We start from the raw sequence: 21,005 nt of genomic DNA, 5'->3' as shown, positions 1-21,005 counted from the left end.
CCCACATGGGTGTCAGAGGCCCAAGCAATTGGGCCACCTTTCACTGTTTTGCCACAGTCATTAGCATGAGCTGGATCGAAAGCTGAGCAGCTGAATCAGTGGGTTAACCCTCCACTTGGGGTTCTTGCATCTTCTTCTTATATCAGAGTGCTGGTCCAAGTCCCAGCTGTTCTACTTCCAATCCAGCTTCCTGCTAATGCACCCAAGGAGTCAGGGGATGTTGACTCCTAAGTGAGTTCCTGCTGCCTACTGGAAGACCCTATTGGAGTTGCAGGCTCCTGGGTTTGGCACCAACATTTGGAAAGTAAACCAGTGGATGGAAGATCCCTCTTTGTCATCTGTGTGTATCTCTCTCTCCCTTCTTCCCTCTCTCTCTTTCTCTCTCTCTCTCTGTCACTATGTCTTTAAAGTAGATGAAAACAAATAAAACATTTAATAAATAAAGTTTAACAAGTAGATAATTGATTTGAACAAATGAAATAAAAATAATTCAAATTAGAAAAAATGTTCAGTGTTCTTTATAATACAAATAAAAATTTAAACTACACCAAACCAGTTTTCATGTATCAAATTGGCAAAAAGTTAAAAAATGTATTGTTGAACATGCAGAGAAGCAGAAATTGTTATGTGTAGCTGGTGGGAATATAACATGATAGAACCTTAATAGAAGGCATTAAAGTATTTAAGTTGCAAATGCACATACCCCAAGACCTAGCAATTTTACCTTGAGAGATTTGTCTTTTGTGTAATTTGTACATCACATAAGTATATTGCAACACTCTTGACAATAGTTACAGAAATCATATAAATGGCCTTTATGAACATGGTTAAATAGGGTTCACCCATGAAATAAAACAGTACTTTGGACATTTTTTTAAAAATGAAGCAAACGTCATAATAAGGAAAGATCTTCAAAATATGTTGGTGTTATGTATCCCTGATTCAAAATGTTTGTCACCAAAACTGTTTCAGATTTCAGATTTTGGCATTTTTGTAATATATACAATGAAAAATCCTGGGGATAATACCTAAGTGTAAACACAAAAATCACTTATGCTTCACATACACCTTGTACACACTGTCAATATTTATATAATATTTTAAATACTTTTGATGATGAAACAAAGTTTTATGATGTGAAATTATCTACTTGTAACATCATGTAAGCGCCCAAAAGGTTTTGGATTTTGGGACATTTCATATTCTCAGAGTAGGGATGCTCAACTCTACTTAAATTAGAAAGGTGGAGCTTGAGGTGTATGTGGGTGTATTTTTTTCCTAATAATACTGTTTATGTGAATTAAAATTCTAGTGAACAATGAATTCTCGGTTGCAAAAGATTTAGTTTTTGCTTCTATCTTTAAGAGTCTTTTTCCATAAGTTAAACAAAAATACAAGTGGATACATGGATATGTTTGTTCACATATATTCACAGAAAATATATTGTGGTAATACTGGTTGTCTGCAAAGGGAAATGGGGTGGCTGGAAGACGTTTTACTATATATTGCTTGTACTCATTTTTTAAACCATCATGATATATGAAGGTAATTCAAAAACGTTCATAAAAAATGGAATTAAAAAGTTTATTTTGAGGGGGCTGGTGCTGTGGCATAGTAGGCTAAACCTCTACTTGCAGTTCTGGAATCGTATATGGACACCAGTTCGTGTCCTGACTGCTCCTCTTCCAATCCATCTCTCTGCTATGACGTGAGAAAGCAGTAGAAGATGACCCAAGTGCTTGGGCCCTTGCACCTGCATGGGAGACCCAGAAGCAGCTCCTTGCTTTGGATCGGCTCAGCTCCAGCTGTTGTGGCTATCTGGGGAGTGAATCAGTAGATGGAAGACCTTTATATCTCTCCCTGTCTCTAACTCTACCTCTCAAATAAATAAAATACATTTTTAGAAGTTTATTTTGGTAAAAAAAATTTTTGAAATCCATGTATTTCAGGAATCTTACAGTTCAAGGAAAATATGAAATTTGTCAAACTTTTATACCAGGATAAGCATTATGGCATAGTGGGTAAAAGCAACTACCTGCTACGCTGGCATCCCTTATGGGCGCTGGTTTATGGTTCAGCTGCTCCATTGAGAATCCAGCTTCCTGATGATGCCCTGTGAAAAGCAGCATAAGATAGCCCAAGTGCTTGGTCCCCTGCTACCCACCTAGGAGACCCAGATGAAACTCATAACTTCAGTCTGGCCCAGTCTTGGCCATTGCAGCCACTTGGAGAGTGAACCAGTAGATGGAAGACCTCTCTGTCCCCATCTCTCTAACTCTTGCAAACAAATCTTAAAAAAAATAAAAATAAAAAATAAAAACTTTACACCAAAATAAACATTTTAAAAACATTTGGTTATTTTAATTTTTAAATTTAAAATGTAAATAAGGGGAACAAATTTCATGTTTTTTATATATGCAGTTTTAAGAGTATAATGTTCCCACCCTACTCTTCCCTCCCTCTTGTATCCTACCCACCCTCTGTCCTTTCTTATTTTTCTTTTAATTTGTACAATGCAATGCTTTTTAAAAAAATTTTTTTTTATTTATTTGAAAGGCACAGTTAGAGCAAGAGATATCTTCCATTCTCTGGTTCACTCCACAAATGGCAGTAACAGCGAGGGCTGGGCCAGACTGAAGCCATGAGCTTCTTCCAGGTCTTCCATGTGCATGTCAGGGGCCCAAACACTTGGGCTATGCCATCTTCAACTGCTTTTCCAGGCACTTTACCAGAGAGCTGGGTGGGAAGCAGGGAATCTGGGATTCAAACTGGCACCCATATGGGATATACTACAATGCTGGCCCCTGCAATATATATTTTAAATTTACTTTGTAATCACAAGCTTAACCCCTCCATTAAATAAAGAATTCAAGAGGTAGAAGTAGGAAAACCAGTATTTCTCAACAGTGGACGCAATAGCTATGTGGTAATCAATTCTCAGAATGTCAGTTATGCTCATATATGTTACATTTTTTTGTACTCTGTGTATTAGGTACCACAAATCAGGGAAAACATTTGTGCAATAATTCATTCACTTGAAAAGAAGAGCAACAGGAAGAGGGAGAGAACTTCTATTCTCTGGTTCAGTCAGCAAATGACCGCTAACTGCAAGGTCTGGGCTGGGCCAGGCTAGAGCCAATAACTGCATTCAGGAGTCTCATGTGGGTGGCAGGAACCCAAGCACTTGAACCATCCTTTGTTGCCTTCCCAGGTACATTAGTAGGAAGATAGATTCAAAGCAGAGCAGCCAGAACTTGAACCCACACTCTGATATGGGATGCCTGTGTCTTAAGTGGGGGCTTAATCCACTGCACCACAACACTGGCATCCAAAATAAACTTGTAATTGCAGTTTTCTACAAACTTTTTGAAGTATCCTTATTTTTACCTATTCAAAATAATATAGACATGTAACCATTGATAAGATCCACAGAAGCCTATTTGAGAACTTTGAGAAATTGAAAAATCGTTATATTTTCGTTTCAGAAAAAATTCTCAGCGCAATAGACAACAGGTATTAATTTAAAAACTCTTATTTCAGGTAGAAGCAGTAAGCACCTCAGTTCAGGACTCAAGCGTTCTTGTACAGAGAAGCACACTGGATCTCATACTCTTCTGTTTTCCTTTCCACATGAGTCAGGTAAGACATTAATGCTGGTATTAATACAATATATTCCTGGTGTCTACTTTTTTATTGATATCATTTTTTTTAAGAGTTATTTATTGGATTGAGAAGAAGAGATTGAGGCAGAGATGGAGAGAAGTCTTCCACCCTCTGATTTACTCCCCAAATGGCTGCCAAGGCCAGGGCTGAGCCAGACTGAAACCAGGAGCCAGGAACTTCATCCTGGTCTCCCACATGAGTACAGGGACTCAAGCACTTGGGCCATTTTCGTAGGCACATTAGCAGAGAGCCGGATTGAAAGTAGAGCAGCCTGAACTCAAACCAGTGCTTAACTGGCTATGCCACAGTGCTGCCCCCCTCACACACCTCCCCCATTTTAAAGACATGTGTGTTGGATTATTTCATTTCATAAATCAGCAGTTATATAGAAAACATTCCTTTTTAAGGAATGGAATTTGTGAAAAATTTGAAAAAGATTTCACCGACTTGGCGCCACAGCTCACTAGGCTAATCCTCCACCTTGCGGCGCTGGCACACCAGGTTCTAGTCCTGGTCAGGGCACCGGATTCTGTCCTGGTTGCCCCTCTTCCAGGCCAGCTCTCTGCTGTGGTCCGGGAGTACAGTGGAGGATGGCCCAAGTCCTTGGGCCCTGCACCCCATGGGAGACCAGGAGAAGCGCCTGGCTCCTGCCTTCGGATCAGCGCGGTACGCCGGCCGCAGCGCGCCATCCGCGGTGGCCATTGGAGGGTGAACCAACGGCAAAGGAAGACCTTTCTTTCTGTCTCTCTCTCACTGTCCACTCTGCCTGTAAAAAAAAAAAAAAAAAAAATTTCATCGACTTGATACTGTGTATGGTAATTGAAAGTAAGTTATTTTCAGACTCTCAAACTCTAAACTAAGAAGAAATCTTCATCGCTAATTGTGAAAAAGCCAGGACTCTGTGTCCCAGGCCTTCTTTACAGCCATCATCAATCTGCCCTGATGTTACCTTATCATCCTTGAGTAATTTTGGAAAGCATGCCAGGCACTCAGCAGCACTGGTTGTAGTTTGAGAGCCAAATATTCAATCACGGCAACATTTTTGAGTACTTTTATTATGAATAAGAGCAACTAAGTTGACAAGTCTTGAATGAAGCATTTCATTCCTGGAATTTAATTTTATCAATGTCATTGTTTTAAAAGAAGTGATCAAAATCTTTTATAATCTAAACCTTGGTGAAGAGTGACTCAGTATGTATATTAGGTGTTCAGATTGGTGGAGCTGCATGCTACATCATCCCCTTATTTCTTAAGAATAGTCTGCATCCTAAAATAAAATCAAGAGACATTTGTACTTTATGACTTAGTGAAAATGTATTATTACTTGTATAATAAGAGAATTTTACATTAGAAAATAAATTGGAGCCAGTGCTGTGGCGTAGCAGGTAAAACTGTCACCTGCAGTGCTGGCATCCCATATGAGCACCAGTTCGAGACCCAGCTGCTCCACTTCCTTTCCAGTTCACTGCTATGGCCTGAGAAAGCAATTGAAAATGGCCCATGTTCTTGGGTCCCTGCACATGCATGAGAGACCTGGAGGAACCTCCTGGCTCCAGGCTTCAGAACAGCCCAGCTCTGACCATAGTAGCCATTGGGGGAGTGAACCACCTGATGGAAAACCTCTTTGTCTCTCTGCCTCTGCCTCTCTGTAACTCTGCCTTTCGAATAAACTAAATCTTTAAAAAAGAAAAAGAAAAGTAAATTTATTTCCAAAAAGTCATTAACAGCAAAGAATGTTATTTGTGATTTTCATAGTAACTGGTTTCCTTATTACTTTAGTCAGTTTTTCTTCCTTTATTCTAATTTGGTACTTCATCCAATTTGAGATTAAATTATTAATACTTGAACAATTTTGTACTTGATGTCCTGTACTATCACTAATTGGGACAAACTACCACCGCTTTCTATTTTGAGGCAAGGGTCTTTGTTCTGCCCTCTGGTTTTTCACAAAATAAAACACTACTAGAATACATCAATATGTTTGAACTTAGGAATGCACTAATATAAGGATGGCCAGATAGCTTACAAGGCAAGAGTGATTTTTACTTTTTAAAAAACTTATAAAAGAAAACAATATGCCAAGAAATACATGTGGTCCACAAGCCTAAAATATGTTGTATGTTTCTGTTTATCAGAAGTGTATCAGGGCCAGCATTGTTGTGTAGTGGGTATAGCCGCCTGGAATGCTGGTATCCTAAATGGGTGCCAATTCAGGTCACCACTGCTCCACTTCCAATCCAGCTCCCTGCTAATGTGCCTGGGAAAACAGCAGAAAATGGCCTAAGTTCTCGGGCTCTCAGCACCCACATGGGATACCCAGATGAAGCTCCTGGCTTCAACCTGGCCCAGCCCTGGCCATTGCTGCCATCTGGGAAGTGAACCAGAGAATAGAAGATCTCTCGCTTGCTCGATCTCACTTTAGCGCTCTCGCACACACACACTCTCTCTCTCAACTCTACCTTTCAAAAAAATAAAATCTTTAAAAAAATAAAATAAATGTCTTGGCTTTCCATGCCTGAAATACTCTCATGGGCTTTTCAGCCAGATCCGAATGCCTTTAGGGCTGATTCTGAGGCCAGAGTGCTATTTAGGACATCTGCCATTCTATGAGTCTGCTGAGTATCTCACTTCCCATGTTGGATCACTCTCCCCTTTATTTATTCCATCGGTTAGTGTTAGCAGGTACTAGACTTGTTTATGTGCTCCCTTTGACTCTTAGTCCTTTCATTATGATCAATTGTGAACTGAAATTGATCACTTGGAATAGTGAGATGGCATTGGTACATGCCACCTTGATGGGATTGAATTGGAATCCCCAGGTCTTCAAAGAAGGAGGTACCTTTCTCTGAAGGGAGGAGAGAACCTCCACTTTGACTATGAGCTTGTCTAAACAAGATAAGAATCGGAGAACTCAGAGGGCTTCCATAGCCTTGGAAACTCATGACCGGAGCATAGGGAGACTACTGATGCCATAGCAGGAGTGTCAATTTGTAAAGTCAACAACAGGAGTCACTGTGCACTTACTCCTCATGTAGGATCTCTGTCCTTAATGTGCTGTACATTGAGGCTTAATGCTATAACGAGTACTCAAACAATATATTTCACTTTGTGTTTTTATGGGGGTGCAAACTGTTGAAATCTTTACTTAATGTATACTAAACTGATCCTCTGTAAAAAAAAAAAAAAAAAAAAGAAATTATCAACTCCCAACTTGACTCTCACTGGGATTAAACATGACAATAGGTCTGATCTGATTTCATCATCATTTAAAAAAAATCATCTATTTTTCACTTTATGTTTCTGTGTGGGAGCAAACTGTTGAAATCCTTACTTAATGTATACTAAGCTGATCTTCTGTATATTAAGATAATCGAAAATGAATCTTGATGTGAATGGAAGGGGAGAGGGAGTGGGAAAGGGGAGGGTAGTGGGTGGGAGGGACGGTATGTGGGGGAAGCCATTGTAATCCATAAATCGTACTTTGGAAATTTATATTCATTAAATAAAAGTTAAAAAAAATAAAAAAAATGAAATAAATGTATTGAACTATGTTCTTAAGTTTTCCTATAGCTTTCCTCCATTTCCAGCATTCAACATTAATAGGCCTTCTTCTGATAGATTCTTCAACAAGATCTGAGGAATTATGTAATAGACTTAAATCAAGAAGAACTTGATTTGTAACCTCACTAGATGAAGTTTTTTCCAACATTTTTTCATCTTGTATTTCCTTCAATACTTTATTACTCCATCTTCTCTTTATTCCTTCCAGCCAAGGTTTTCTCAAGCCTTATTTTCTATAATTTGCATTATGAAAAAATACCTACATTGAATTTAATTAACAGTTCCAGTACCCTTCTAATTCTAATTCTCTTCTTCCCATTACTTCACTAGATAAGTAAGGATTTCCTGAGAATAAGGATTATGACATAGCATCTTAGTTCTCTACTTCCTCTCCTTCCAAGTCATGTGTGTAATATACTATCAACAGTTCTAAGTGAACAAAGTCTTCATGCCCTTGTGCCAAAAGCATGATCACTATTACATCATAGGTGAACAATTATTAGATATCTTCTTATTTGATGCAAAGCATATGTAATCTCTAATACTTAAGCCTTTCTAAAATTTTTACATATTTACTTGAAACACAGAGTTAGAGTTGGAGACTGAGAGAAAAATATTCCATCCCCAAATTACTTCTGTGGACAGAACTGCGATAGGCCAAAGCCAGGAGCCAGGAGCTCCATCCAGATCTCCCATATGGGTGGCAGGCACCAAGTATTAGAGCCATCTACTGCCTTCCCAATCACATCAGCAGGGAGCAGGATAGGAAGAGGAGCAGCCGGAACTCGAAATAGAACCTGTATGGGATACAGGACTCGAACTGGTACCCATATGGGATGCAGACACTGCAGGCAACAGCTTAACCTACTGTACCACAATGCTGGCCCCATACCTTTATTGAGATACACAAAAGTAGTTTACATATCAAAAATATGTGGTGGTATCAGTAGTAACCAAGAAGTAACTTCATGCCTTTTTTTTTTTTTAAAGATTTATTTTATCTGAAAGGCAGAGTTACAGAAAGGCAGAGAGAGGGAGAGGGGTCTTCCATCCTCAGGTTCACTCCCCAAATGGCCACAAGGGCCAGAACTGCACCAATCCGAAGCCAGGAGCTTTTTCCAGGTTTCCTAAGCGGGTGCAGGGACCCAAGGGCGTGGGCCATCTTACACTGCTTTCCCAGGCCATAGTAGAGAGCTGAATCGGAAGTGAAGCAGCTGGGACTTGAACCAGCGCCCATATGGAATGCCAGCACTGCAGGTAGCAGCTTTACCCACGTTGCCACAGTGCTGGCCCCGACTTCATGCCCTTTTTTTTTTTTTTTTTTTTTTTTTAAATTTTTTGACAGGCAGAGTGGATAGTGAGAGAGAGAGACAGAGAGAAAGGTCTTCCTTTTGCCATTGGTTCACCCTCCAATGGCCATCGCGGCTGGCGCGTTGCATATCGTGCTGATCCGAAGCCAGGAGCCAGGTTCTTCTCCTGGTCTCCCATGCAGGTGCAGGGCCCAAGGATTTGGGCTGTCCTCCACTGCACTCCTGGGCCACAGCAAAGAGCTGGCCTAGAAGAGGGGCAACTGGGACAGAATCCGGCGCCCCGACCGGGACTAGAATCCTGTGTGCCGACGCCGCAGGCAGAGAATTAGCCTATTGAGCCGCAGCACCCGCCCATGCCTTTTAATGTTTATATTTTTCTATGATGGAGTTGTATATACAACTTTGTATGTACAACATGGTTTGAAATATGTAGACATTGTAGATGGTCAAGGAAATTAGCAAGTTCTTTATCTCAGATAATTATTTTCTGCACTAGAATGTCTTAGCAATTTTCAAAAATACATTGTTATTAACTATAGTTATTGTTATCATGTAATAGATCTTTTGAACTTATTTCTGTAATCTAACTGAAGCTTTGTAACCTTTTACTAACATTTTCCACTTTCTTAAGAATTTTCTTCACCAAATAAGACTGGGAGACATCATTTTTTAAGATTTGGTGACTATAATCTACATATTTGATATTGAATAGGTAGATAAGCACTTCCCAGATATTTTGGTTGCAGAACCCAATTCAATTCCTAAAAACTGCTGAGGATCCTAAAACTATTTCATTTATACTTATCTATATTTAAAATAATTCAGTTATCATTTCAGCTGTGCAACTAGACAGTCATATAACCTTTCTTCTTGTTTCTTCATCTATGAAGTAAATGTAATAATCCCTTTGATTTAAAGAACAAATGAAATAATGATTTATGAAAGTACCATATATACCCTAATAATCTGAATAGTTATAAGGCATTATTTTTTTTTAAAGAGGACAAAAAGTAATATAGTTTTGTATAATTAAGCATAGTCACACTCCTAATTTTGCAGGCCACTCGACCAGATATGATCAGGATCTTGTCAGCAGCCCTTCATGTAGTATTAAGGAGGGATATGTCCTTGAATCGGAGACTTTATGCATGGCTTCTTGGTAGGTATTTGATGTGTGTGGTCGTAATTGGGAAAAAAATGGAGTAAGATTGCCATATGTAACTATCACCAAGTTGTGTGCATGTTCTAAATGAAAAAACTGAAACATTTTTGTGTGAATAGACAATAAAAAATATGAAGAGTAAATTGTGTATTTTATGAAGAAGCTTCAGAAACTATTTGAAGCCATAAGACCATGTTCACTGTGGCAAGACTTTTTCCACATATAAATAGAGGTTGTTAAACCATAAATTAGACAAAGAAGGATAAATTAATAATCAAAATAATGGCAGAACTTGGCAAAACATTGAAATCATCTGGTAACTCAGGACTAGTACTTCTACAAACATGATACTAGTGTTCCACACAGGCAGTAAAGCATGTGTACACTTTGATCTTCGATACCTTTGTGAGTATATTTGGTCTGTCTTCACAAGTCCTTACTGCCTAGAGTAAGAGGATGGAATATGACTTAACTATAATGTTCTGAGTCTTCAGTTATTTCACTGTTAGTAAGAGTGGGGGAAAAAACAGGATAATTCTAGAAGAATACTATACTTATGTATTGAAATGGTTTTCCTTTATTAAACTATCTAAAATGATCTCTCTTGCTGACATTGATTGGGCTACTAATTGGTAAGTGTTTAGTACTGTTTTGAGATATTTGCTGTTTTGGTATTTATTGAACAATGCTTTTGAGAATTGCATTTTAATTCATTTTGCAATTTGTTTCCATGGAGGTTTTGATAACAATGGTGCTATCATAGGACCCAGAAGCACAAGACACAGTAATCCTGAAGAACATGCCACTTACTATTTCACTACCTTTTCAAAAGAATTGTTGGTGCAGGTAATGAATGCTTTCATTATTGGTTATTAATGACCACTAGAATTACTAAAAGTATAAGACAACGTCCTGCCTTAATTGAATTCACGGTTGAAAAGGTGGAGACAAAATTCCCAGACTTCCTAAAATTGACTCCCATAGGCAAACAGCTGTAATAAAATGATAAGTAATCATAAGTTAAACTCCTTTATAAGACATAGATTTTTTTCTTCACTCTTTTCATAACTTTATTAAAATATAGTTGCAGGTTCTCAATTGCAAGTGAGAGCTTTTGCAAGATTGGGTTAGGACCTGAATTATTTTCCATGAAACCTCAGGAAAATTTGCTGCAACAGTAATCTAAATGTGATAAAACTGCTTATGTAATGGAGATGTTAAAATGATCCATAGGTTAACTTCACATTTTTACTTCAATTATATTTACTAAAGATATTTCAAAATGAGAAAAGGTGTATATCTAGAATATTTTTAAGTGAGTGAATTTAGAGGAATATAATTGTGAGTCGCTAATGAGAAAATAATTGCAGTTTGGGGTTCATGACCTTAAATACAAAAATTTTCATTTTAGAACTAACAGTCAACTGATGAATATATTTTTCTAGATTTCATTTGACTCTTCCGCAGAGTTACAGAGAGGGAAAGACAGAGAGGCCTTCCATCCTCTGGTTCACTCCCCAAATGACTGCAAGGGCCAGAGCTGGGCTGATCCGAAGCCAGGAGCCAGGAGCTTCTTCTGGGTCTCCCACATGGGTGCAGGGGTCCAAGCACTTGGGCCATCCTCCACTGCTTTCCCAGGCCATAGCAGAGAGCTGGATCAGAAGAGGAGCAGCTGGGACTCAGTGCCCATATGGGATGCAGACACCGCAGGCGGCTGCTTATCCTACTATACTACAGTGCTGGCCTTTCTTCCATTTTTTTTGAGAGAAAATTTGAACACTGTTTTCTTCTCTCAAAACAGAAATATATTCATAAACTTTTTTTTTGGTCTAGCTATGGAAGAAGACCAACCTTAGTGAAAGGGCTTCAGAAAACAATTGGGGATATAAATGTTTATTATATATAGTTATGTTTAAAAAGTATTTTTTCATAAGAAACAAACCTTTGAATATGTTTACTTAAATGACTAGTGTACTTTTCTATTTTAAAGGCAATGGTGGGAATCTTGCAAGTGAATGGATTTGGAGAAGAGAGCACCCTCATGCAGGATCTAAAACCTTTTCGTATTTTAATCAGTTTACTGGACAAACCTGAGCTAGGTAATATATATTGTTCTAAAGCATGAGGTCACATGTGGGTTTTTTTATTGTTTCATAATAAAAATAAGGAAAATTGCTATATAAGAATATTTCAAAAATTTTGTGGAAAATGGAAGTAAAAAATAAGTTTGTTTTGGTGTAAAAATTTTTGAAATCTCTGCATACCTGAATGCTTTTAAATACAGACTCTCAAAACTATCTTTTTTAAAGTTTACAGAGTTACAAGTGCGCATTCAAGCTGTTTGTTTTCGTCTTTCTACCTTGTAATGTGTAGGTTGTGGAGGTCATTTTAATGATATCTAAACTCTTCTTAATCCTGATTGTTACTGAAATTAAACATCTGTCATATACTACCTTATACTACCTTATAGTTCACAGAATTCCAGGACTTGAGCAAAATAATACTTAGAATCTATCCCTCAATTTTCTTCCCCATGTTTACTTTTCATGTATATTCCCTTTCTTCATTGTATATTTATTAGACTTGTTGGAAAACTAATTATGGTAAATGAGAGAGAAAATAAGAAAAAACATAAATATGAAATGGAATCACAAACTGTAATTCCTTCAAATTATATGTAGGTTTTTAGCAAATACCTAAAATTCTTAAGATTTAAATTAAAATTTTAATATATAAAAATAATAAGTTGTATCATTTCTTTGAGAATTTTCTAAGTAATTAAGGTTATAGATGAAGTTCAAGAATTTTTTAAAAGAAATTTATATCTGTTATTGTAATAAAATATAGCCATATGTGTTTCAATATATATCTATACTACTAGTAAAAATAGCATTTATTGAATACTCATTATATTCTAGAAATTATGCTATCTACCTTATAAATATTTTTCTTAATCCTAGATTAGTCCTGTAGGCTTGGTATTATCATCCTCATTCTGGATGGGGAAACTGAAGCCTAAAGAAGTTAAATAATTTGTCTAAGATAACAGCTGTTAACTGACAAGACAAATTCTCTGATTTTGGATGTTCCATTGTATTAACTTACATATTAAGTAAATATTTTTTCAGTTATTTATTACTTTACGTTTAGCCTCTCAAAATGTGAAGTTTAGTTTAGCTTCTGAAAAAAATACTATTTTTTAAAAAACACCTAATGCATCCTTTAATTAGGCCAATTTTCTGGTAACCATTATTTGCCAATAATTATCATTGCCTTTAATTTGTATATCAATTTTAGGACCTGTAATTCTGGAAGATGTCCTGATTGAAGTGTTTAGAACATTATATTCTCAATGCAAAGCAGAACTGGGTCTTCAGATGGAACCACCCTTCAGCAAGGATCATGCTCAGTTAAGCAGGTGGATTACCAAAAATTAAGCATGATGTACAATGTCCTCATTTATTAATCTTCATAAAGTCAAGACTACTTGTTCACTAAATATAACTTAACTCTTAGTAATAGCTGGGGATCTTTATAAAGTTTGTGTTCTGATGAGTAAGATTGATTTAAAATATCACTGTATCTCGGATGTATAAAGTATTGTAATTAACTGCACTGATCATTCAAACACACATTTTAAACATGGAAGAACCACCACATTCTAATGTTCTTAATATTTAGCAATTTAGAAAGTTTAATTTTTTAGCAGTTAATGTGAAGATATAGGTTCCAGGGACTTTATATACATTTACCTAACATACTTGGATACCTGGGTCAAATCATATAACATTAGCATGTCCTGTCTAGGTAAGTGTTTCAATCATAATGACTACTTATAGTCTTTTGTTGTTTTTTAAGCTTAGGAATAATAATTTGATTGAAATTGGTCAATATAAACTTAGTATTTCTTAATATCTGAAAGAGCTCCAAGAAACAGATGAAGTTCTTTACAATCAAGACTGTCAAAATCAAATATTCAGTTTATGTATGCTGAGAGAACCAAGAATTTGATGCAAATGAAGTCTCACAGTTAAAAAATAGTTTAAAAAGAACTTCCTGTTCCCTTATATTTTTATTCATAAGTTATCCAAGCCTAATTTCTGAACTTGAATATATATTAGAGTTATAAGTCATTTGAAAGTCAGTATATAGAGTTATAAGTCATTTGAAAAAGCAGCTACACATAAAGTAATAGGAAACTAGTAGTAAAGATTATTTATTACAGTCTTCTTGTTAACACATTTTCTACCTAGGAATATGTACTGTCCTAAAATTGCATTCAAATTTAAATTTCAAAACCTAAGTGTTAATAATTTATTTTGTTTTCTTTCTTTAGTAAATTAAGGGAAAATAAGAAAACAGCAGAGCTGATTAAAACTGCAAACCTTCTCTTTAATTCCTTTGAGCCTTTTTATATGTGGGATTACGTTGCACGTTGGTTTGAAGAATGTTGTAGGTATGTCAAACTGTTTCATTCACTTTAATCATATTCAAACATTGCTTTTTAAAATTATTTAATAAATCTTATTTTATGCATTCTGCTGACAATTATTGTTTCCTAGCCATAATCTGTACCTTGTCACTTCAGTATATAATATTATTAATCATAAAATCTTAGATTTGGAAAAGAGTTTAGAGATTATACATTCCCAGCATAGATGAAAAATTTTCCCTCTTCATTCCAAAATAATCCAGGTTTTCTTTATTGTAGAGAAGATGGCAAATTTGTGGCTATTGCCTCTGCATACATCCCCCAAAATATTCCCACTTTGGTTAGCAAAAAAACTCTGTGGTCACTTATATTTTTAAGAACATGAATCCACTTAGATTGTCACTGATGAGTGAGAATGCCTAAACCATGGTCTGAAAACCCAAGGGCACTAGTGAACCCAAGTGGAATTCTCTGGATTCTAGACCAAATCCTCTCAGAACCACATTAACATCTCAAACCTCAGAAGCATGTAGTCAGAAAATAAGCTTGTACAACCTCAGGTTTAAAAGTTTTACAAAAATGTTGTTGCTATACATCAGTTCCTTTAATGATTTAGAAGGTTATTTGTTACTCATGCAGTAGATGTTGAGCGCCCAGGTGAAAACACTATGTATACATATAGTCTGTTTTTGAAGACCTTAGAATGGAAACAAGAAAGGCATGCAGATATATATTTCTGCTATTAAATTTAAAATTACAAATGCCTTATTAGATTAAAATGTCAGAAAGCACAGGAATTACAAGTATTTTCTCACCACATAGTCCGACTCTGAGCGTGTCCACAACCAACCTTTCTGTGTTCATTTCTACATTCACAAACACACATATCCATGACCTGAACTATTCTCAGAACACAAATTAACTTTCTTACTGCCAAGCCTTCTGTTCCTTCTAAAATACTCTTTCCGCTCGTCCTTCTGGTGAGGCCCTGTGCTGAGGTCACCCAGTTTTCAGTAGCCTTTCTTAATTCCCTCAGATGTCCCATAGAATCAACTCCTCTGGCACTGGCACTTTGTTGTATTTTATTTGTCTACATCCTTATACTTCCTGCTTGTCAGGGAAAGTATCATATTTTACTTTGTGTCTTCAGAGTAGGATAATGCATAGTTATATACCATTAATGTGACTTAATATGAGCGATTTGTTGGAGGAATGAGCTCTACTATGTAGATCAGGATAGGTTTCTTCAGGAGGTAACATTCAATCTCAGACCATGAAAGACAGATGGATTCTGAATGTGAAAGAATGAGGTTGGGGGGTGGGCGGGAAGGAAAGTAGTCCAGTAGGATAAACGAAAAGCCTAAGCTTAGGAATGAGATAGCAAACAATCCATTTTAAATAGGAAATCACATATATCATAGGAACAATGGAAACTAAATCTGAAAAACTAGACTTAGCCTAGAACACTTGGAAGTGCAAGAAAGCAATTACAGGCATAGATTATGTCGAGGAATCTTGCTTTCAGAATTTTCCACAAAGTTACACTAGTATCATGGGGAAAGGAAGTGTTACCATAAGAACATCATTGTGTATGATCCAGTTAACTTGGCCAGCATTAGAAAGACAATGATGTTGTCACAGGTACTCATATTATTTGATAGAATACTTGATAAAGTGAATTTTGTCCTTTTAGGAGGACACTGCATGCCAGACTTCAGACTGGGCCTGGAGATAGTAGTGAGTCCTCTGAGTTACAGCTGACCAATTTCTGCTTATTGGTGGATTTTTTGTTGGATATAGTTTCTTTGGTAAGACCACTTTGGTTAAAAAAAAAAATCAAGGAAATATAATGTGGTTCAGATATTTCATGTCAGAGACAAATCTTAGTTTCAACTAAATTTCATCTTTAAATTGATTTTTCCCTTTGGTATAGCTTCATAAAATTTTCCAAGTGTTTTGTCCTTTAAAATATATCTTATATATATAAAATATATATAATTTATATAATTGCATGTTATAAAACCTAACTGTATAATGTATAGTGGTTTAATGATATATTTATATTTAATGATTCGTTCTATTAAATGAAGACTTTTGGAAATCTTTTCCCCTTATGTTTTCTCTCCTCAATCTTTTGCTTTCTCATTTTGAAGCCTACTAGAAGTATGAGGGTGCTGTGTCAGGTATGACATTCAGCCTGTTTTGTTTTTAACTGATTCTTTGCACTTTTTTTATAATTTCAGTAATGTGGCAGATAAAACTGGGGTTGTTTTATAATGTATGCTTTGAAGTACTTAATTCGAGAGTTTGGGAATAGAAATTTTATAAGTCATCAATCATAAAATGACTATACAATGTTAATTAAGAGCATGGCACCTATAAAATGTTACAGATGAGTAAATTACTGCCTTATTTATATAGATTAAAAATAAATGAAATCATATGACTTTTGGGTAATGCATTGTTTAAATTCTTTTCATTTTACTACTTTTGTTTTCAGGAGACATACATTGAAATCCAGACAGAACACTTGCCACAGTTGCTGCTCAGGATGATTTCTGCCCTGACAAGCCATCTCCAGACTTTGCGCTTATCTGAGCTCACAGATTCCCTTAGACTGTGCTCAAAGATACTTAGCAAGGTTCAACCTCCACTGTTATCTGCTGGCAGTGGAGGTGTGGTGCAGTTTCCGAGTGGGCAGAACAACTCAATTAAAGATTGGGAAGACAAAAAGGTAATTTTAGCTATTATTTTTGGCATTTGACCAGTTATATTTGTTGGATACAGAATAATTTGAGTGGGCCAGCGTCGTGGCTCACTTGCTTAATCCTCTGCCTGCGGCACCGGCATCCCATATGGGCATCGGGTTCTAGTCCCAGTTGCTCCCCTTCCAGTCCAGCTCTCTGCTGTGGCCCGGGGGGGCAGTGAAGGATGGCCCAAATGCTTGAGCCCCTGCACCTGCATGGAAGACCAGGAGGAAGCACCTAGATCCTGGCTTCGGATCGGCATAGCTCTGGCTGGAGTGGCCATTTGGGGGGTGAACCAATGGAAGGAAGACCTTTCTCTCTGTCTCTCTCACTGTCTTAACTCTGTCAAATAAAAATTTTTTTAAAAAATCACTAAGAATATTTTCTGAGTAAGACTGCTTATACATGGGCATGGAAATATTAGTGAATCACTCTTAGATCTAAGTGCTGTGGCAGTAGAGCATCATGTAGACTTTTTAAAATTTATTTTTAAGTGTTTATTTTTTTAATTATTTGAAAAGCAGAATGACAGAGAGAGAGATAGAGAGATAGACATCTTCCATCTACAGGTTCACTCCCTGCATGGCTACAATGGCCGGGGGTGGACCCTGCCAAAGCCAAGAACCTGGAATTCCATCTGGATCTCCCACATAAGTGCAGGGACCCAAGGATTTGGGCCATCTTCCTCTGCTTTCCCAGGCACATTAGCAGAGAGCTGGATCAGAAGTGGAGCAGCTAGTACTCAAACCAGCACTGATATGGGATGCTGGCACTGCAGGCAGTGGCTTAACCTGCTATACCACAACACTAGCTTCATCATGTACATTTTTACTATACTCCAGCTTAACTGTCATGTCAGCACTTGCCAATAGACGTATAATGTGAGAGACATGTGATTTTAAATTTTCTAGAAACCACATTAAAGTAAAAAGGAAGCAGTTGACATTAATTTTATACTTTAGCCAGGTATAGCCAATATATTTTCATTTCTGCCTGTAATCTATATAAAATTAAAGCCCTAAAAATATATTACACTACTTTTGTATGTTTTCAAAATCTAGTGTGTATTTTACACTTAAAATATATCTTCGTTCAAATGCTAAATTTTCATCAAAAATAGTTGATCTATGTTTAATCTCATAAAAACATCTATCTTTTTTTATTTCCACACAAGCAGGATATTTAATCAGGATGATCTCATACAGTCTGTCACATCAGATAGTAATACTGACTTTTCTTGGTCCATCTTAATATCATTGTTCTTCATACATGAAATGAAATGACTCACCCTCAATCAATTTAAATATGCCCAAGGGCTATTCTACATTAATTAAAACTTCAATTTCTTATTATCCTTCAAATTTGTTAATTACTTATTTTGGTGTAAAAAATTTTGAAATCCAGGCAGAGATTTTTCATAACTTTTATGAGCTTTCTGAAGAATTGCCACATGCATCAGAATTAATTTATCCTTTAATTCTGTTTATACATAAGCTCTTTGAAATACCCCAGTATTGAATCTCCTTTTCCTGGAAAATTCATTGTATTGTACTGTTTTTCTTTAAATTATGTTCCTAGGATTTTCCTAGAAGTAAAGCTAGGATAGGTATAATGTTTACTGAAGCTTTGTTTTTTATTTGGTTGACATCAATAGGAGAAGGAAGGGCCATAGCATTTTTCAATAGGATATTCAAATATTTGAAGATTTGCTACTTAGGAAACACAGGGGTGGGGTGGAGGAGAGGAGCCTGTGTTGTGGCTCAGCAGGATAAGCTGACACTGTGAAACAGGCATCCCATAATAGAGCATCCCTTTGGGTCAAGCTACCCTGCTTCTAATCCAGCTCCTTGCTGATATGCATGAGAAAGCAGCAGCAGATGGCCTAAGTCCCTGCCACCCACATGGGAGACGTGGATGGAGTTCTAAGCTCCTGGCTTCATCTTGGAGCAGCCCCAGCCATTGTAGCCATTTGGGGAGTGAACCAATGAATAGAAGGTTCTCTGTGTATGTGCCTCTCTTTGCATGTCTCCCTGTCTGAATCACTCTACCTTTTAAATAAATATATCCATCTTTTTAAAAAAAAATGAAATGACATGCAAAGATAGTACCTGGAGGCCCTGGTAAATGGTTACAGGTAAGATAAATGGGAATATCCATATATTATATATAATAGATATTAAATTATTATATAATACTTTTCATGTAATGTTTCATTAACCTTTGAGTATGACTTTTCCCTTCTCTGATTTTCTTGTATTCCCAGGTTGTATATTTTTCCCTATATTTTTATTGAAGTACAATGTATGATCTTCAGTTTAGATTCCTGAAATTTGATCATATTTAAAAGTTGAAGGGGCCAGTGCTGTGGTATAGTGGGCTAGGTCTCCACTTCCAGTGCCAGCAGCACATATGGGTGCCAGTTCATGTACAGGCTATGCCTCTTCTAGTCCAGCTCTCTCCTATGGCCTGGGAAGGTGGTGGAGATTGGTCCTAGGGCTTTGGCTCCTGCAGCTGTGTGGGAGACCCAGAAGAGGTTCCTGGTCCCTAGCTTCAGATCGACCCAGCTCCAGCCATTGTAGCTGTCTAGGGAGTGAACCAGCGATGGAAAACCTCTCTCTTTGCCTCTGTCTCTCTGTGACTCTGCCTTTCAAATAAATAAATAAAATCATATAAAAGTTGAAAAGGTTTTCTGCATTCTGTTTTTTAGTGAAGGAATAATTCTTTACAAGATAAATCTAATTTGTACATTAGTATGTTTTTGTAAAATCAGTGTATTAGATATCTGTACTCTATATCCAAAACATGTCTTCCTATTTCAGTAAGATTTTATTATAAAATAATCTGGAACAGTTACATAGTCCATATAACTAAATATTATAAATATATACAAGATAAACAGTGTATAGCTTGAATTAATCCAATATCCATTTTTATGATCATTATGTAAAGAAAAATTAATACAAAAATAATTTCATAGTAATAAGATAATGCCAATTTCCCATTTGAATAACTCTTCTTTTAAAAAATATACATGAATTTAGATGGTTTGCTAACCTTTGAAAGGAGAAAACTTGACAAGTTCAATTCTTATAGCCACCTTTATTTGAACTTTGATACTGTAATAGAAAGAGTTCTCCTACCATTGTTCCATAGTGATATACTATGTATGCTCATTTCATGTGAGCTTTTCTACTACTAAGCTTATCTACTGGAATCTTGGACAGGGTTTTTTTTTTTTTAACCTCCCTGAGCCTCAATTTTTGGTTTTTGTTCGTTTGTTTGTTTGCCTTTGAAATAGAGAAAACAACCTCTCTTCATTTGCCAACTTAATGCGGGGCTTTAGCCAACCAGTAGTGAACTATCTACTACTACCAGTAGTTTCTTATATGCCCTTCTCAATCCTGTTTCTCATTCAAAGAACACAACAAGCAAGTAGTTGTACATTTAGTTTCAATAAGTATATGAAGGAAAATAGTGTTGAATATGTGGAAAATGAGGTAGCCTGACCTCAGCTGGAGGCCAGTAGAGCCTTTCTTGAAAGAAAGAAGACCCAGAGGAACTTGGAGGGTGGAAGTAAAGTAGTAAGAAGAGAGCACTGCACAGAGAAAGACGAATTGGCAAAGGTTCCTTGGCAGAAAGGAGCCCTATTCCCAATGGAAAATGCAGCTATGAGGTAGGCAGGGGCCAGCTCTTACAGAGCCTTGTTCATTATTCTATGGCTTTTATTCTTTATCTTAGGAGCAATGGGAAGACACTGAAGGGAAAAAGGCAAGTGCCATAATCAGATTTGTGTATTAGAAAAATTACTCTGGCTGCAGTGTGGAGTATGGATCAGAGAAACAAAAATGGATGTGGGGAGACCTGCTATAGTGCAGGTGAGAGGTGGTGGTTACTTGTGCTAACAGGATGGGGGGAGTGAAGAAAGAGAAATGAGTGGATTAGCAGTATATTAAGGAGGACAGATCAAAAAGGCTTAGTACTAGATTAGTAAATGCTAAGCATTATGCAAGTACTTTATATATATATTGTATTTTCATCCTCATAACTATAAAATGTAGGAATTACTGTTATCTCAATTACAGTAGTTCCCCCTTACCCATATTTCCCTTCCCATGATTTCAGTTATTGAG

The 21,005-nt window shown here is 36.7% G+C and overlaps 1 protein-coding gene and 1 non-coding gene across 14 annotated transcripts in view; one reads left to right on the top strand and one right to left on the bottom strand.

The window, feature by feature from the left end:
- DOP1A (DOP1 leucine zipper like protein A) overlaps positions 1-21,005 on the top strand; it is a 110,613-nt gene that overhangs the window by 36,477 nt on the left and 53,131 nt on the right. For 5 of the 13 annotated variants that reach the window (XR_016233898.1, XR_016233899.1, XM_089332965.1 and 2 more), the window contains exons 6-14: positions 3,541-3,639; positions 9,594-9,693; positions 10,433-10,542; positions 11,687-11,795; positions 12,994-13,114; positions 14,033-14,152; positions 15,822-15,936; positions 16,282-16,311; positions 16,629-16,862. Coding sequence is in view for 9 of the 13 variants with exons in the window: in XM_089332965.1 (XP_089189091.1) it covers positions 3,541-3,639; positions 9,594-9,693; positions 10,433-10,542; positions 11,687-11,795; positions 12,994-13,114; positions 14,033-14,152; positions 15,822-15,936; positions 16,282-16,311; positions 16,629-16,862 (1,038 nt within the window). In the remaining 4 variants the exon portion in view is untranslated. Of the gene's footprint in view, positions 1-3,540; positions 3,640-9,593; positions 9,694-10,432; positions 10,543-11,686; positions 11,796-12,993; positions 13,115-14,032; positions 14,153-15,821; positions 15,937-16,281; positions 16,312-16,628; positions 16,863-20,613; positions 20,751-21,005 lie in introns of those variants that run through there. The other 8 variants (XM_089332966.1, XM_070073832.2, XM_089332964.1 and 5 more) reach the window with 4 other exon arrangements.
- On the bottom strand, positions 1,281-1,406 carry LOC127493365 (small nucleolar RNA SNORA40). Its single transcript, XR_007923419.1, has one exon. It is a non-coding gene; the product is annotated as a small nucleolar RNA SNORA40 (small nucleolar RNA).

This window comes from Oryctolagus cuniculus, chromosome 5 (assembly GCF_051225735.1).
Source record: "Oryctolagus cuniculus isolate XC-2025 breed Fujian yellow rabbit chromosome 5, ASM5122573v1, whole genome shotgun sequence".
Taxonomy (NCBI): Eukaryota; Metazoa; Chordata; class Mammalia; order Lagomorpha; family Leporidae; genus Oryctolagus; species Oryctolagus cuniculus.
This window is presented reverse-complemented; position numbering and strand designations above follow the sequence as displayed.